This window comes from Chanos chanos, chromosome 10 (assembly GCF_902362185.1).
Source record: "Chanos chanos chromosome 10, fChaCha1.1, whole genome shotgun sequence".
NCBI lineage: Eukaryota > Metazoa > Chordata > Actinopteri > Gonorynchiformes > Chanidae > Chanos > Chanos chanos.
The window spans coordinates 13,992,102-14,007,953 of record NC_044504.1 but is presented as its reverse complement, the minus strand read 5'-3'; the positions used below and the strand labels follow the sequence as shown (position 1 = coordinate 14,007,953).

The following is a 15,852-nucleotide window of genomic DNA, read 5'->3' as shown; positions in this document are numbered from 1 at the left end:
GAACAAAGTCTTATTTTACTGCAATTATGAGCATACATTCATTGTTCTAGAATTAATTTTTATAATTGAATTTTACATTTATGTTTTGACACAGACAATGGTGATTTGAGGTGAAACAGCAATCTCCACCCTCCCTTTCCCTTTTCTGTAAGTGTGCTTGTGTACTCAGGCCTGCTTTGTTGGTTCCCTCTTTCTCTCCCTGCATACCTTTGTCTCCTGCTGCTCAAAGTCTCCAAATAAACTAAAAGTCGTTATGTCAGTCTTGGAAAGTAGCTGAATTCACACAGGACCCTCCATGCTAACGCCCCATCTTCTCCCAGTTCTTCGTTTAATCTCCAAACACCTGTAAGAGGAGCCGTGGGGCAGGACCTGTTCATGTTTTTTTTATTTTTTTCTGAACAGTGAATCAGTAAATTCAGACAGTAATATAATAATATCATGGTATCTTGTGGCTTAAATGTGAGATGTTTTGACATTTCCATTTGAACAGTGGGACAAAACACTCACAAAGTCTCATTTACGTATGAACATGTGGTTCAAACCTGTGACTGCCCTTCTCCTCTTCCCAGTGAGAACAGTGAGTTCCAGTTTAGCTCTTTCCAAAGTACTCGTTACACAGTTTCTAACCTTATATTCTATCACCTGGTATAAGTGTTTCATTAAAAAAAAAAAAAAGAAAAGAAAAGGAAAAAAAAAAAGAAAAAAAAGCCTTGCTGCAACATGAATCGTCTTACTGCTTATAGTTGTTTTGTTTGTTTGTTCTCTTACTGCCAGGTCTCTGTCCTTGGCACCAAAGTACTTGTTATATCACAGCATTCATGGCTCCTTGAAATACAAGTTTCATCATGTTTTAGCGTAAGTCTTCAAAACTGGTAGGCTTTGTAAAAGTTCAAATTTGTTCAAACTTGACCTGTTCCCAACAGTGCTGTGTATTCTGTCTAGAGCTGTAGCAATTCCAAATGTTGCTGTACAATTAATTGTCTCAGAAATAATTGTGATTAACAATATAATTGTCTCTTTTGGTCAAATTTTAAAAACATCTATCTATCTATCTATCTATCTATCTATCTATCTATCTATCTATCTATCTATCTATCTATCTATCTATCTATTATTTTTCAAACAAATTAAAGCTTTGAATGAATGACAGCATACATCTTTTGGTTATTTCACTGTTATATGAGCCAGATAATAACACAAGTACACAACCTATGAAGTAAACCATGCCTAACTTCTCCCCTCTGGTTTGGCTTGAACCCATAATGATCCAAAAAAGGTTAAGTTGCGTTACATTTTGAAACAAGCTCCATCTCATGACATGTATTCTGCCCCTCTCTCTACCTAATGTAGGCTACTGCACATTTGCTGAATCTGGTGCTAACAGCAGGCTGACAGTCAAATCCCTGTTTTACAGTTACTGTTTTTTTAAATCTTAGTCTGATGTCTTTAATTTGAGGCTCTAGTCAGAGTAGCTGGATGCAATATTTGTACTGATATTTCATTTTAACAATGACCTAATACTAAAATTGTTATTATTATTATTATTATTATTATTATTATTATTATTATTATTATTATATTATTATCAACAACAACAACAACAATAATAATAATAATAATAACAATAATAACAATAATATTATTATTATCATTTTTAATTTACTTTTAAGACAGCTATCTGTCAAATCCCTCCCTAAATGACCGATTGTCCAATCGTAGTTTAGCTGAACTCAGTTGGGCTTGCAGACTCCCCACATTTTGACAGAACCAACAGAACAGTGTCAAGCGATTTTGTTTGTTTTGTTCTTTTACCAACACTAAATGAAAACTCCAGTGAAAACCAGACATGTAACAGTTTAATGTCATGGGCGTTTCTCAACACCGCTTCTTGCAAAACTGCTCAACTCTTTTTGGATTTTTAACATTCGAAAGTTGACTTGACTTTGCAACTGTAAATCAATGCAGGCAGGGTGTCCTCTGATAGGATAGCTACTGTTCTGTCACACTACAGGGTCCACGCGGGCATTGGAAATATGTCTGATGGATACAAATAAAAGTGTGACCATGCTTTGACCTATCTCATTAAAAAAAATGCTTTAACCACAGTTCAACAAAGAAACAGCAATCTCATCAAAAGATCATGGTTAGACAATTATGAAATAACTGTTGCGGGTCTAGTTCTGTCACCACAAGACATGCTCAAAGGAAGAAGTTTCCTCAGTTAAACCAGGGAAGGCTGGAAGTTTGTCAGAATGCTTTATAATATCATTTATGTGCCAGTGTTATGATAGCAGGGCGGCACGGTGGTGCGGTGGGTGGTGCGGTGGGTGGCGGCCAGGGTCCTTTCTGTGTGGAGTTGTGTGTGCATGTTTGCCCTATATCTGCATTGGTTTCCTCAGGGAGCTCCGGTTTCGTCCCACAGTTTGTCCCAGGACATGCAGGTTAGGTGAATTGAAGACGCTAAATTGCCCCGGGTATGAATGTGTGTGTGAGTGTGTTTGTCTGTGTTTCTGCCCTGCGATAGACTGGCGACCTGTCCAGGGTGTTTCCCTGGTATAGGCACCTCCCGTGACCCTGATTAGGATAAGCGGCTTAGATAATGAGTGAGTGAGTGTTATGATGCATTCAATTCTGTGACAGTCCTACAATAAACTGTCTTCAAACATCTCTTCAAACCTGTAACTAAGAATCAGTTTCAAACCCGTAACTTTGATTCAATCTTTCAATTTAGATATGACATATGAAATATGGTTAGCTTGCACAAATGTAATTCATAGGGGGAAAAAACTCTTCACTTGGTAGTATTGTTTACATTTGTCTTATCACCACTGGGGCATGCTCACAGAGTATGACATGTTTGCGGAGGTGAATGACAAAACCATAAACTTATGACTCAGTGACAAGAAAAACTGTTTTCTGCTTTAAAGTTAACAGTTAAATCTTATTCTAATGTCTTTCATTTGAGGCTCTTGATAACCATTATTATCATGGTTATTATTATTTTAATTTACTTTTAAGACCTGTCTTCTATATTTAGAAGAGTGTTTGGTTTTGAGGTCTTTGAAAACTACTCTTCTGCGGTTTGTATATGTGACAGGCTGTTAGGTAATTTGTTCGATACTCCTAATCTTCCGCCCTGTGTGTTAAGCTATGTAGGAGTACACGATATTTTAATGCACCACACTGGTGACTGGTTATAGTCAATGCTTCACTACCACCTTGTGGACCAGTCTGCACTTGCACTCTGTTTGCATAAAATTTGTTTAAATATTTTAATATACTGCAATAGACATGATGTCACCACAACACAGTTACACAGAAATGAGAGACATCAGCCACTAAGGAAAGCAGATAATAAGAGTAACACTCCAATAAATAGTGTGTCTTAAGATTCAGTTGTGGAATGGAACAAAGTAAGATTTGCCCATTAGGAACTTATGGAAATATGGGCTCTGAGTCAGCAGTCAGAACATCTCCTTTCTTTCACCTTGGGTTTTTTCCCCCCCTTTTATTCTGTGCTTCTCTTACAAAGTATAAGTTAAGGCATAATTGTTCATATGACCCTGGGTTCCTTCCTTCTGTAGTGTTTTGGGTGTTAGCAATTCCTGTTTGAAACACTTACAATTCAGATTTAACCCATTAACTGAAATCAGTGATATTGCCAGAAAAAAACAAACTAGCTATTCATAATGAAATTTAAAGCACCATGTAAGTATCACTGTTTTAAGAGAGCCAAAGAAAGGGATGAGTAAACACCTATATGCAAAAACCCCATACAATTGAGGAACACCATTATACATGTTTAAATCCTACTTTTCCTGTGCCATGACAAATATGGAGGGCTACACCCATTTCTTGATGTGCATCTGAGGAGTTGTAATGGACCGGGGGTCATGGAACATTTCCTTCCATTGAAACAGAGGCTCTGCCCCTCTTTAAACAAACACAAGCAGTGACTGACTGCCAGTTTTATCTGCACAAAGGCAGGCAGTACAGTGAAAACAATGTTTCAGCTAAAAGCACAGTCATACTTCATCGCTACAAAAGCAGAAGTTTTTACCAAGCAATGTGTGTATGTGTGTACAAATGATGCATATGTAATCTATCAATTTATCACGCTTTTAATTTACAGATCATGTCTTCCATGTTTCACTCTGATAAAACTTCTTGGGCTTGATTTTAACAACCTAAAGGGCATGGTCTAATGCGCATAGCACAAGTGATTTTAGGGCATGGTTACACCACTTTTGCTTTTTGTTGTTGTTGTTGTTGTTGTAATACTTTATTTATGGATTTTTAATGGAAACATTTTAACTCACACAAACAAGTAAGAAGAACCTTAACCAAATGGGACACAGCTGTTAGGCCCTCCTTTATCCTAATAATAATTGTCTAAAGAGAAATAGATAAATGAATGAAAATAGATAGATAGATAGATAGATAGATAGATAGATAGATAGATAGATAGATAGATAGATAGATAGATAGATAGATAGATAGATAGATAGATAGATAAGGGGGGGGGGGCGTAGAAAGATAGGCTCTTTGCAAATTCCAAAAAGGAATTTTTTGTTGGACTTCCCTCTGCTATATCTAGTTTTTCTAAAGGAATTAGGGAGAGCACCTCCTTGACCCAGTGTAGAAATGAGGGGGGGGGCTTATTTAGCTTCCAATGTAGTAAAATGAGTCGTCAAGTTATGACTGAGGTAAATGCTATAGCGTTAGACTGGGACATAGTAAAACCAGTCCGTCCCTCGGGCACTCCAAAGACGGCAATAATGGGATGAGGCTTTATTGTTTTATCACATATAAAAGAGAAAGCCTCAAATATTCGACTCCAAAATATATTCAAAGTTGGGCAAGTCCAAAACATGTGACCTAGTGTTGTTGGGCTCTGGTGGCACCTCAGACAGCTTGGATCAGTATTGGTATATATTTTGGACAGTCTTTCATTAGAGAGGTGTAAACGGTGTAATATTTTGAATTGTATAATACTATGTCTTAAACAGAATGAAGAAGTGTGGATATGCTCCAGACTGCCCTGCCAAGATTGTTCTGGGAGCTCAGTGTTTAAATTCTGTTCCCAGGCTGGTTTTGTTTACACCAGGGGAGGCAAACTATTGTCATGAATAACAGCTTATACTGAAGAGACATTAACCCTTGCATATGGATCTCATGTCAATATTTTGTCTATTGTGTCTTTTCGCGGCAAATAGGGAAAAGGATACTGTTCCCTTGCAAAGCTGCGAGCCTGCAGATATCTGAAGAAGTGGGACTTTTGTATATTGCAAATATTTTTCAGAGTCTCAAACATGGGGAATGTGTTATCTAGAAACAAATTTGTAAAAAAGATCAGACCATTGTTGTTCCAATATTGGAATGCCCCATCAACTTGCGAAGGGGGGAGAAGCTGGTTATGGATCAAAAAAGGTGGTTGTGGGCATAAAACTGCCAGTTTGATACAGATCGAAATTTTTCCTAAATTGCCACTAAATTTTGAGAGTTTTTTTTTATTATTACTGGGTTGTTTACACATTTAAGAAAATCTTTGGTTAGAGGAGCACTTAGTGTGGAAAGTGGAGAGGACACAGGATTAGAGTTGAGTTTGAAAAGAGCCCATGTTGGGCCATGTTTATTCTTTATTGCAGAGATCCAATATGTAAATTTAGAAATAACAGCTGCCCAATAATAATAGATAAAGTTAGGCAACTACAGGCCACCTGCAGACAGGCATCTCCAGACTTGGGCTTTTTTTTTTCTTCTTGCTTGTGGGCTGGAACTCTTCCAGGTAAAATTTGAAATGTGACTATCTAATTCTTTAAAGAATGATTTTGGTAAAAAAAAAAAAAAAATCATTTGAAACAGATAAAGAAAGCGAGGTAAGACTGTCATTTTTATCATATAGATCTGGCTAGCCAAAGAGATTGGCAATGCTGACCATCTTACAAAGTCCTGCTTTGTTTGGTCTAGTAAGGTTTTAAAGTTGTGGCTATTCAGATCCTTACACGAATGTGTGACATTAATACCCAGGTAAGTAAACTCTTGATGTTCCAGCTTAAAAGGAAAATTGGTATAGTCTATAGCTTTGACATGCTGATTGATGGAGAATATCAAGCTCTTAGAGCTCTTCATTTTTTTGCCTGAAAATCTACTAAAATACTATAATGTGTCTAAGAGTTGAGGCAAGGACTCTGTTGGGTTGGACAAGTAGAGGAGGAGGTCATTGGCATACAATGAGACATTATGAGTAAAGGCTTCTCTTGTGATGCCAGGTATCCTCTCATCTGCTCTTAGGGCAATAGCCAGGGGTTCTATGGCTAGTTTGAACAAATAAGGGGAAAGAAACACTAATTGAGTTAGTGTGCACTGAGGCTTTTGGAGCAGCATATAACAATCTAATCCACAAAACAAATGAGGGACCAAAACCAAATTTTTCAAGAACAGCAAGAAGGTACTTGCACTCAATCCGACTGAAAGCTTTCTCGGCATCTAAGTACAGTTTCTTCTTGATGGGGTGAATGCAACAAATAGAGCACATTAAGCCGATGTCACATATTGTAAAACAACAGCCTGCCTGACACAAAGTTTGATAAGAGGAAATAATAATTGGGATCACTTTTTCGAGCTGATGGGAGAGGACTTTGGTAAGTACTATGTAGTCATTACACAGAATGGGGTGAAAGGAAACACAATCCAGTGGGTATTTGTTCTTTTTAAGTAGAATTGATATGATTGCCTGTGTCATAGTTTCAAGTAATTTTTCCTCTGAAAGAATTTTGTGATATAAGGAGCATAGAATAGGAGATCATTTAAAGGAGAATGTCTAAAAAAAACTCTATGAGGAACCCATTGGATCCCCCTGTCTTGCTACTCTGCATGGAATTAATCGCTTGGGATATTTCCTCAGAGGTGATGGCACCTTCAATGCCAACTTGGGCCCCCAAGCTAATCTTTGGAATATTCAAATGATCTAAAAAGGCTTGAATCTCAGGTGTATCTATGTTAGACTCTGAGGTATAAAGATCCAAATAGTACTTTTTGAAACAGTCGTTTATTGTTTTAGGATGAGTAGATGTACAGCCAGGTGTCACCCGGCTGAAATTCGGGTGACACCTGGCTGTACATCTACTCATCTGGCAGCAGCTGGTTTGAGCTGGTGAGATGAAAGCTTACTCATCTTGTCACCGTGTTCGTTATATGATTGCCTTAATTTAAATAAGAGCTGCTCAGTTTGGCTAATAGATAAGTTATCAAACTCTGTCTGCAACAGAAGGCGCTCTTTAAGTAGTGCAGGTCTGGTGTCAGATGCACATCTATTGTCTATGTCAACTATTTGTTTGGACAGTTCTGTTTGGACATAGCCTTTTGGTGTGTTCTTTTTTCATATGTACTATGCAAGAGATGATCTTTCCCCTGAGATAGACTTTAAGGGATTCCCAAATAGTACTATATGACATACCTGGGGTGATGTTAATTTCCAGAAAAAAATCTGTGTGCTCTGATATGAACTTTTGGAATTTATTGCAGCACAACAATAGTTGATCTAATTGCCAGGTACGTTGAGATGCAACACTATTAGGAAAGAGAGTGTCTATTTGAACTGGGCTGTGGTCATAAATGATAATATTATGGCACTCGCAGTTTGTGACGAATGGAAAGGATCTATCATCAATTAGGAAAAAGTCGATTCTTGAATGTGAATGGTGAACCAGTGATAAAAATGAGTACTGTACAGTGGTTGGGTTTAGGCTTCTCCATGGATCAGTAATTTTATAGGATTGCATAAATGACAAAATCACCTCTCCAGATTTAAGAACAGAACTTTTGAGTTTAGGATTCGACGTATGCAAACCTACATGAAACACACAATTAAAGTCATTTCCTATGAATAAATGGTTGGAGTTAAGATTTGGGATTTTCGCTATGAAGCGGGAGAAGAATTGAAGGTTATCCCAATTTGGGCCATATACATTAGCTAAGAAATTTGTGCCCCAAAGATTTTCCCTGCTACAATCACATACCTGCCATCGCTGTCAGAAATTACAGTGATAGGGACAAATGGGACCACTTTTTTGATCAGTATGGCTGCCCCCCTGGATCTATCCCCATAGCAAAATATTTGTTTGATCCATCCTCTTCTGAGCCTAGCACGCTCAGTGGTATGGAGATGGGTCTCCTGTAAAAAAAAATTGTTTCTGAGCCAAACAATTTCAGGTGAGCAAACACATGACTGCGCTTTGATATTCCAGCTAATAAGCCAAATGGAGCCTAATGCACTACAGTTATCTGATGTCATATATTACATAAGGAATGAAATAAGTGGTTCAGAGATGAACAATTTGTGGACCCTAAGCTCAATAAGGTTGAAATACAGATATAGGGGAAAAGAAAAAAAAATATTGCCTGGACCCCAATGCTGATCTCCCACTACATGGAAATCGCATTAACCTCCTCTAACTTGGAGAAGTGATGGCACATTGAAAGTCCTTGGTGATCAGGTAACCACTAAGCTAAATGAACTCCTACAGAAAACAGCTCATCAAACAACTGAGGCGTAACAGGTATTGAACATTTAAAAAGTGAAAATTGTAAGAAAAGCATTAAATGTAAAATAGCCTGACATTAGAACAGAACAACAGGCAGTGAACTTAATGATAATACATGTTCAAAGTAGAGAACACGTGTCTTTATATTCATAAACCGCTTGGGCCTACTCCAGGTCTGAGAACGTTTTCTCCATGCCATTGTAAGTGATGCGGAGATGAGCTGGGTGTATAATACCGTACTGGACTCTACGTCTCTCAGCTGCTGCCGGATGCCGTTGAAATCTGAGCAGGCCTTGGCCACCTGTACTGTGTAGTCGGGGAAGATCGTAATGATCATACAGTCGACCTTAATGTTTTTCCCTGATGAGCCGCTGGATGTTGACACAGTCAGTGTAGAAATGGAGGCCACAGTGGTCCGAGGTGACTGTCCAGGTTTTGGCACCGGTTGCAATGTTCTGTGGGACCTGTCGATTAAAGGGGCTTTATCCTAGGAGAATGCACTTTGCAGTATTGTTGCAACACCGGTCAGGGAACAGCTATTGGGAACTCCTATAATGCTTACATTATTTCTTCTGGACCTCGACTGTAGATCATCACATTTATTTCGAAGTGACTCTGACAAAGCTCCTAGCCATTTCACCTCAGTTTGCAGAGTGGCTACATCATCAGTACAGGTCAACAGGCCTTGCTCCGCAGCTCCCATGGTGCTGCAATGTTGATAATTCAGAGTCTAAAGTTTTCTTATAGCCGTCAAATCCTGATCTGAGTGCTGGAAAGTCAGTTGTAATAATTGCCAATTCGTTCTCTGCAACTGCCCAGAGCTCAGTTTTCATAATATCAGTGAAGTCTTTGCGCAGTGAGAAAAGGTGATTCATTTTTATTTAATTATTGCTGAAACAGAATTATTAATGTATAACCAAACAGGGAGATTTGCAAGATTGTTTATTGTTCTTAAGAAAGTGCTTTTACAGTAGTAAATAGTGATCAAGCAGTCATGCATGCTCTTATAAGCCCCCTTCAGACATGAACTGTAACCCTAAATTTATCTAGACTCTACGTGAGGAGCTGTATGTGAGAACGCAAATGTCTGAATCAGTCCGATCGGACAGTAAACATTAAAAGTCGTTAGTTGTTCGAGTTTTCTGACACATTTATGCCCATTTGTTCTATTGGTTCTCACTCACATATGATAATTTCCCTCAAAATACAATAATTTTAAGCCTCTGTTACGATACTTTAACATTTCCCATCTGGCAACACTGCCCCTTGCCTAAACCAAATGGAGTATTTCGAGTAGGTGAGCATCTGACACGGACAGTCTCCTGTTTTGTGCTACATGTGTGAAAGGGTAACTTCGGACAATGTCCGAACCTGATTCTGTGGACATAGTCCGTAGCTATGTGAAAATGGCTATAGTGTTCAGGCAGAGGAGCTGTAATAAACACTGGCAGAGACATCTGGACAACCAGTCACAACATAACTATGAAAGGCAATTGTTCTTTGCTTCCAAGCCGGACCTCGATCTCAAAGGAGACAAAGGAGGTCTGCTGATAAACATTATTGCCATTTTAAGTTTATCCACACAACGGGATGCAACTTTAGAACCTCGCAAGCTACTTCTTGGTGCCTTGCAATGTGTTCACACACACTCCCCTCAGTGACAAGACTGAGAAGATTCTTGTTGATAATAGAGGCATGATGCTGCACAGTTGTTGGAGAATAGTATAAATGTCAAGTGCTTAATAGTACATAAAATGTATTAAGGATATAAAGCTACAAGATGTGAAGAGTTTTCATGTAATGTATTGTCTGAGCACATCTCCTATCATAAGACCCAACTTTGAAGGATCATACTTTCAGGTTCAAGTATTGCTTACATTTGGAATTGTTCCGAAAAAGAATGAAAGTGAAAACAATCCTCCTAACCCAAAAATAAAAGTGGTCAACCCTGTTTGACTTGTTGTTGAGGCAAGCTCTTGAAGATCACTGCGTTACTCGACAAATGCTCATTAGGTGTGTTTTGTTCCTTGGAATCAACGAGTGTCCACTCTGTGCCATGTTGTCACATAAGGGTGGCACGGCTGTCAGCTTTCTCCTGTTGGTGAATTTTGCCACATGTTGTGATTACTCCCTGGACAAGTGTGGAGCCTGGGCAGATGGGGACGTTAAGATAGGAGTACTTAACTCCATCCACTCAAAAGTGGAGACCCTTCATGCACGTGAGAAGCCAGAGAGATATAACTGCTCCGAGTGAGTACTCTGACATTGCTTTTTATCAAGGTGTTATAAAGTAGATGTTGGTGGAAGGACTTCTTGTTACTCTGAATGACTCAATGATTGAATTAAACAAGAGAACTGATGAGCATAAACCAGAGTAATGAATGTCGCTGCTTCACATCTGAGTCCTTGATGTATCCCTCAACCGTTTTTATTCCATCAGTGATCTTGCTACACATATTAATAATAATAACAATAATAACAACAATAATAATAATAATAATAATAATAATAATAATAATAATAATCATCATCATCATTATTGTTGTTGTTGTTGTTGTTGTTGTTGCTTTGGATGGCACATTTCTGAGTGTTATGTTTATACTCACATAAGAACTAGGTCAGATTTCAGTTCAAAGCTCAGTGTAAATTCTGACATGAAGCTCAAATAAAGGCAGAAAGGTATCATTTCTAGGAGTTTAAATTCTAAATCTGTATTCAAAAGTGGTAGAGTGAGGCCACCCTTGGAAAGCCAGTAGAGTGGAGTTGTTTTTTTTTTTTAAAGTGAAACTCAACACCCTGTCCTGTTCTCTTGATCTACCTGTTTTGACAAAATGAAATTCCTTACAGTCAGTGCAGCATTTAGTTCAGCTGAGATAGATGCTATGTGAATGCACATAGCATTTGAGACAAAAGCTGAAATACATCTGACATTTCTTGATATAAGCTATTGCTGAACCATTCCACACTTTCAATGCTGCAAAGCATTTCTGTTTTCATAACTGTCAAATGGGAATAATTTTGCCTCAACAGCAGATTTATAAGTAAAAAAAAAAAAATTTTTCTCTCCCCAGATTCAACATAATATCATTTGTGCGAACACTTGCTGTCATTCACACGATACAAACAATCAATAACTCCGGCTTCCTGCCAGGAGTGCGCCTTGGTTACTATGTTTGTGACACCTGCTCCCATGCCTCAAAGGCCATCCAGAGCGCTGAGCTACTGCTTGCAGAAAACGGCTCACTGTCTGTCAGCTGCGAAATCTTGAGGAAACCTAACGTAAAGGCAATCATTGGGGCTCGGTTCTCTGAGGTGTCCCTCAGTCTTGCTCGGTTCTTGAGTCTCTACATGGTGCCTCAGGTTAGACACACTTATTATTGATATTACTGAGAGGGGTTATGAATAAATAATGAAAATGTGAATATGGCATACTTTTTTAATGACATACTTTTTTAATTTGTGACTGAATTAAAAAGTATGTCAGGTTTAGATTATGCTGAACCAAATTTCAAAATGTTGGAGAAGCTCTCAAATGATTAACTGTGAATGTACCATAAGGCAGTTCAAAGAAAATATTTATTTGAAATTTATTTTATTTGATTGGTCATACACTTGCACTGGCTGACTTAGGTGTGATAAACAGTCCACCGCAAAATAAATAAGTAAACACATATATACATACATACATACATACACACATACTAGCTCTCAGATGTTAATAGTTCTCATTGCATATAATGATACCCAAGCATTGGTTTCATACCAGAATTTATACATGAATTTATTACCACCAGTTTATCAGGCTGAAAAGGCCCAGGGCGCACCTCATCACATGATCATAAGTAAATCCTAGAACATCTAACGCATGACTTTTTTCAACCCAATAGATAAGCACAACTTCATCGGCAGACTCTCTGAGTGACAAACTGCGCTACCCATCTTTTTTACGCACCATACCTGGTGACAAATACCAGACGAAAGCCCTCGCCCGGCTCATGGCCTATTATGATTGGAACTGGGTAGGCGTGATTTATGGAGATGATGACTATGGCAAGTCTGCCTTCCATAGTTTTTTATCAGATGCTGAGAAGGCAGAGGTTTGCACTGCCTTTGAGGAGGAGCTGCCTCATTACCTAGATGACAAGGATCTTGAAAAGAAGATTGGCAATGTGGTGGATAGCATCCTCTCCTCCAGAGCTAATGTCATCTTGCTTATCCTAAAGGAGCAGCTTGTCCAGAAACTTTTCGAGGAGATGATCAAAAGAAACATCTCTCGTACGTGGATTGCTAGCGATGCATGGTCGATGTCACGGAATTTAGCTGGGATGGACGGGATCAATAAGGTGGGAGATATCTTTGGATTCAGTTTCATTACTGGCCAAAACCCTGGCTTTGAAGAATTTTTGGAGAGATTGACTCTAAGCCCTGGTGCTGAGAACTACTTTATTAAGGAGTACAACCAACTTGGTAAGAGGAGTCTAACTGAAGCAGTGGACATATCCCTAACTTATGGTGAAAAACTGGCTGTGTGGTCTATCGCCCATGCTCTGAAGAGTGTATTGGAATGCAACGAAAATGTCTGTCCAGGAGATAAAGATTTCCCACCATGGAAGGTGAGACATCTGTGGTAAAACCAATGCATATCACATACAGTGTTGTGAGGCCACAGGTATGTGGTTGGTTAATGATTTTTGATTGCAGTTTTGAATAACAATTAAACTTATTCTTTCATTCTTTCACAGCTTCTGAAGGAGCTCAAAAGGGTAAATTTTAGTATGGACAATCGGCGGTTTTATTTCAGCGAGTCAGGGAACTTTATGAATGGATATGATTTGGTCAACTGGGTCAGAGATGATTCCAGAGGAAAGAGAATTGCTAAAGTTGTTGGTGTTTTTGATCTAGAGATAGAAGATGTTAGGATAAAGGAGACCATTACCTGGGGGAACCCTAACAACACAGTAAGTATAATGTAAAGCAAAGCTACTCTGTTATCCAAACCACAAAGCTTGATTGTTTTAGTCAGACCTAAATAAAAAATGCCAACCTTGGATGGAATTTTGTGACAGCCAAAACAAACTAACTGATAGCCGTAGGTCATTTTGCTGTAATACTCACTGAGTGCAAAACTTATTACTTGAGCATTTAGTAACAAAAAAAGCAAAAGAAAGACAGGAAAAACAATAAATATATATGTGTATTCATTTATTTCTTTTTTACGCAGACAATTTTAATTTAACAACCTAAAACCAGTTTAAAAACACAAAAGCAGTTATTTTCAGCACCATCAAATTAAATGTCATTACATAGAAAGTATGTGGAGAGAATTCCAAAACAAGTCAATTAGGCCATCACAATCTTTGCTCTAAATTTGTATTGTTATAGGTTCCAGTGTCAAAGTGTTCCAAAGAATGTCCTCCTGGCACAGCAAAGCAACTCTCCAAAACATCCTGTTGTCATAACTGCACAGAATGTTTGGAGGGGACATTCTCCAATGAGACAAGTGAGCAAACTTTATGGGCTTTTGTACTCAAAGACTTCAAAAGTAAAAGATGCATTTTTATAGTATATACTGTTTCACATTAAATAAGTATGCATTACATGTCAGCAGCATTACATGTAAATAAAAAATTACTTTAGTAGTAATTAAAAAAAAATACAAACATCATGGTGTAAGTGATATAAAATGGTATATCCCTAAATATCTAAATCTAAATCACTTACATTCTGTACATTTATTTTAGTGTATTATTTTGGATTAGTCTGAAGGTTACAAAAAGTCTTATAACATTTTTGAACGTTTGTTTAAACAAGTGCCTAAACTGCAAATCTTTCCTTTTTGTAGACCTTCCAAGGTGTCTTGCTTGTCCACCTGGACAATGGTCCCTGAAAGGTTGGATACATTGTGAGGTGAAGAGAGAGGAGTACAGCAAGTGGGGAGGGCCCATGGCTATAGCACTCCTTACACTGACTGGATTAGGTGTTCTATTGTTGATAATTACCCTAATTTTATTTGTATTTCACTGGGGCCCTGTAATAAACCAAGCTGGTGGGAGTCTTTGCTTTATCATGATGGCAGGTTTATTCGTTAGCTTTGGCAGTGTGGTACTCTTTATTGGTAAACCCAACGATCACATCTGCCGTGCCCGTCAGACCATGTATGGTTTAGGCTTCACCCTCACTGTCTCATGCATACTAGTGAAAGCCCTACGAAATTTCTTAGCATTTTTTCGTTCTGAGAGCATCCAAGACACTAAGAAAAAGTTTTACATGCCCTTTGTTTTTGTTATCTGTGGTACTGTCATTCAAGCCATCATTTGCATCCTGTGGCTGGTCCTCGATTCCCCCCGTCTGGAGGTCCATGACTCTGACCAGGAGATGAAAATACAGTTAGTCTGTAATGAGGGCTCTGGCATAGGTTTTGCCTTCATGCTTGGTTATATTGCACTGCTTGCATTCATCAGCTTCCTACTGGCTTTCAGAGCGAGGAAGGTGCCACAGCGTTTCAGAGACACTGGCTACATTAGTTTCAGCATGCTCATTTACCTGTTTGTTTGGGTCTGTTTTATTCCAATATACGTTACCAAGATAGAAGAGCGCACTGCAGTTCAGGCCTCAGCTATCTTGGTCTCTAACTATGGTATCATCTTCTGCCACTTTATACCAAAATGGTACATGCTTCTTTGCAAGAAAAAAGAAGAAATTACCACTGAAGCCTATGAGGAGCGGGCACGCAACCATTCCTTGTCAAAATCATCCTACTCAAGATCCTCAATGTTTTCAAGAGGAGGATCCATAAATTCGAGGACAGTTCCCAATATTATGGGCTCACAGATGACAGTAACCTCTAAGGACTCTGGTGTATGTTCCACTGAATCTTATGAAGATGTTATAAGCATAATTCAGCCTGATGATAAAGTGTTTTCCTCAAACCTAAGAAAAAGACATCGAAGAAGATCCATTTGACTGTAACAACAGTTTCAATACAACAGGGACTCAAACCATGAATTCCAAATGTAGGACTCACCTTGGAACTTTAATTCTCTTGGGGACCCAGACACAGACTTTTTGAATGCAAGAAAAATATGTCGGCCCATCTTCACTTTAGCGTTTTTTTTTTTTTGTTGTTGTTGTTTTTTTTTTAACAGTACTCTGTTTACTACCCTGTTTTGTTAATAATTATTGTAATGTAATTCTATTTTATATAATAGATACTTTTTAGGTGCTTAATTAACAAATACTTCGCGGCTTTCACTTTTCATCTCCCCCTAAAATGATTTAAAGTTTTATTACGGCTTAATGAGCAGTT

At 38.3% G+C, this 15,852-nt stretch overlaps 1 protein-coding gene across 1 annotated transcript; it reads left to right on the top strand.

The window, feature by feature from the left end:
- The first annotated feature begins 10,602 nt into the window (after positions 1 to 10,602).
- On the top strand, positions 10,603 to 15,509 carry LOC115823325 (G-protein coupled receptor family C group 6 member A-like). The gene is made up of 6 exons (XM_030787373.1): positions 10,603 to 10,796; positions 11,618 to 11,906; positions 12,434 to 13,159; positions 13,289 to 13,504; positions 13,929 to 14,046; positions 14,389 to 15,509. The coding sequence occupies exons 1-6, from the start codon at positions 10,603 to 10,605 to the stop codon at positions 15,507 to 15,509; spliced, it is 2,664 nt and encodes an 887-aa protein (XP_030643233.1).
- Positions 15,510 to 15,852: the final 343 nt, after the last annotated feature.

Bases quoted from the DNA above. Each gene is read 5' to 3' on its own strand.
- LOC115823325 (XM_030787373.1), top strand. From the start codon at position 10,603: ATGTTGTCACATAAGGGTGGCACGGCTGTCAGCTTTCTCCTGTTGGTG. The intron at 11,907-12,433 runs GTTAGACACACT...TCAACCCAATAG, and splicing joins GTCTCTACATGGTGCCTCAG to ATAAGCACAACTTCATCGGC. The intron at 13,505-13,928 runs GTAAGTATAATG...GTATTGTTATAG, and splicing joins GGGGGAACCCTAACAACACA to GTTCCAGTGTCAAAGTGTTC.